At 49.6% G+C, this 2843-nt stretch overlaps 1 protein-coding gene across 2 annotated transcripts in view; it reads left to right on the top strand.

Moving 5' to 3' along the window:
• Positions 1-1495: 1495 nt before the first annotated feature.
• iqsec1b (IQ motif and Sec7 domain ArfGEF 1b) overlaps positions 1496-2843 on the top strand; it is a 114582-nt gene continuing 113234 nt past the window's right edge. For both annotated transcript variants that reach the window (XM_035520346.1, XM_035520345.1), the window contains exon 1: positions 1496-2036. In XM_035520346.1, the coding sequence (XP_035376239.1) occupies positions 1771-2036 (266 nt within the window). In that variant the 5' untranslated portion in view covers positions 1496-1770. The remainder of the gene's footprint in view (positions 2037-2843) is intronic.

Raw genomic sequence — 2843 nt, 5'->3', positions numbered from 1 at the left:
GGGCAAACCGTGTCTCGTGCAAACTGACCGGAGCACGTCCGATGTCTGGGGCTGTTATTCTACCCCCACGATTTGCAGGCTGAATACCTCCCCGACTTAGAAAGAACAAAGGCCCGTAGCACCAAGCACAGGACCAGGGGGCAACCAGTGGAAAAGAACCCCTTTCTCTGCAAATACACCACTAGAAATGTGTGTAAAAATCCTCCTGCATGTTCACCTGCTTCAGACTGAATTTTCTTATATTGAAAAATCGCTTTTTTTTTTTTGTTACACAGCGCCGTCGGAACAAAGCCACGCTCTGGTCCTGTGTTTCCGAGTTAAAATGTCAGAATGGGAGACGAATAAATGGAATGCAGAGGTTTCTAAAAATATCTTTGCGCTGAAAGGAGGCAGACCTCGTCAGATGCGCCGCGGTCCCGGCGCGGCGGCGCTTTCAGGTTTTTAAGATCACAGGCGCCGTAGTGTGAATTGTGCACGTTGTCTTTCGCTTCGCGCTCGTTAGCTACGTAGTGCGCGCGAGTGAAGCCGCAGACCTGGAGGGCACCGGAAAGGAGTCTTGGGAGCGCCTGCACTCACGAGAGCATCTCCGTGACTCCTCTGTTCCGCGATCAGCGCCTTTACTTTATGCACTCGGAGTCCGTATTTAGCTACTCCATCTACATCTCGATCCCGAGCGCTGAGGGTGTGTGTGGCATGGGCGTGCTGGCTTGAGCTCGCTCTGAGGTTTTCACGGGGCACGGGACTTGTGTTGGTTGTGTGGTGGGTTCTGTTTTAGTTCATTACGGTGTCACGCTAATCAGCTCTCGTCACATTCAGGAGGACGGAAACCGATCGAGACGAGACGCACATCTGGACTATTTATTTATGACCCCTTCATGCCATCTCCTAAGATAACCACTAGGAGGAGACCAATGAATTTGCACCAATGAGGGAAATTGGGGGAAAAACAAACAAAGAAAGAAAGAAACAAACAAACAAAAAGCACACCTTATTTCACTCTAATATTAAATTATAGTATACTTATTTATTTTTTGTAATGTTGGCTTATTATTTGTATAGCACATATAAAACCAATTAATTAAAAATAATAAAAATTCGGGTGTCTAAATACTTAGTAAATGCATAAACCTTTTGTCTGATTAAGCTCAGCAGTGCGTAAGACTACAGTTAATGCGAGACATATATCACTCACTGGTTTTACAGACTACACGGGTGAACTTAAAATCTCAATTAAATAGTTACTGCGCTGCAGGGACTGGCGGGTTACAGTAAAAGGTAACACGTGACCAGCCCACATAATTGCACGGAAACGCAGTGTGGGAGTGGCTTGGAAATCCTGGACGGCACCGGCAGTGCACGAGCGCGCACTTGTTGCTCGTGCGAGGATGGAGGCACGTTTCCCACGCGCCGGCGATTGGCGTGGCCTCTCGCGCGCCTCTCGCGGTCCGCTGCGCTTAAGCCAGTTGACTCGCCTCTGGAAGTTAACGGGGCCCGTGTTAACGGGCCTTCCACTGAAGGGTTAAGTGCACTCCCGTCCCCAGAGCAGTTTGCGGAGCTCCGTTATTGCGGTGCAGAGCCCGTGGACGGCGCGCCGCGGCGGACGCGCGCCCAGCCAACTTCTCCACTCGACCAATCGCCACCAAACATAAACAATGGCGTGGAGAGAGGAGTTGGATTTTGACGGCGCACAAGCCTAACACCACCACCACCACCACCACCCCCGCCCCTCTCCTCCACCCCCCGGCGGCAGCAAAGCTCCGTGAATTGCCCATGGATGGGTATTTCGCGTACGTCGAGATGGAAGCCCCGACCGAAAATCCCAGCAAGGCGGCGGAATTCCTAAAGGAGCTCAATAAAATCATCGAGACACAGCAGGGCTTGCTGGAGAGGCAAAGGAGCCGCATCGAGGAGCTGGAACAGCAAGTGTCCGATCTGTGTCACGAAAACGCGGGTTTGAAGGACCAGCACCAACGACACCTGGCTTCCTGCAGGCTCTCCGCGCTGGGTGCCATCAAAGAGAACGTCACGCAGGAGAAGTAAGCGCCTACTTTTGCGAGCAATCGACCGCGACTGTTTGACTTTGAATGACACATCTCACGTGTGGCCGGTCGTAACGGGCGAAGTGTAAGCATAAAGTGCACGGGCAGACTAGACTCGCGCTGTGGGACAGGATAAAGTAGTGTAGGTAAGCGCGCTACGCACGCCGTGGCGAGCGCTCTGTCCGCCTTAAACAATAATGATGATGATAATAATAATAAATTGCAACTAGCAATGTCGATATTCCGATAGAGTCTAGTGTCAAGTCAGTGAAAAGGCTGCTGTTAAATCCCTGTAATCTCGCCTGCTGTGTCGGGTGGAGCTGCTGGCTCGAGTTTGAACTGAACTCGTGCAAAAAATCATCGCGTGGCCAGCTCGTATGAATTATTCTTGTGATCGGGTCTGTTTAGCGTTTTATCCCATCGGACCATCCGTGTCAAACAAATGTAAATGTGCTGACATATTATATTAATATTCGAAAATAAACCTTTATCTTTGTAGCCAATTTCACTGCGTAATGGGTAAGAATTGAGGATATGAGACATCAGAGCGTGCGTGCGGCTCATATCAGTTCCCTCATTGTTGGGACACCTTATAGTCCTGTAAATGAAATGCCGTTATTATTTCTCGTGAAATGTGGTGTTATTTCATGTAACGGTATTTATTCACTAAGGAGGACTATCGTGGTCGCTATCCCCCTACAATCCGGTGATCCAGTTGTGATAAACTGGTCCCTTGGATTCGGTCTTGTGCTGGTTTGTCTACATCATGAAATTGTGTCGAATCGGATTTTTTCTAAAGCCGGT

This window comes from Electrophorus electricus, chromosome 20 (genome assembly GCF_013358815.1).
Source record: "Electrophorus electricus isolate fEleEle1 chromosome 20, fEleEle1.pri, whole genome shotgun sequence".
Lineage (NCBI taxonomy): Eukaryota > Metazoa > Chordata > Actinopteri > Gymnotiformes > Gymnotidae > Electrophorus > Electrophorus electricus.
Note: the sequence above shows the minus strand (reverse complement) of the source record. Positions and strands in the feature narration are given on the sequence as shown.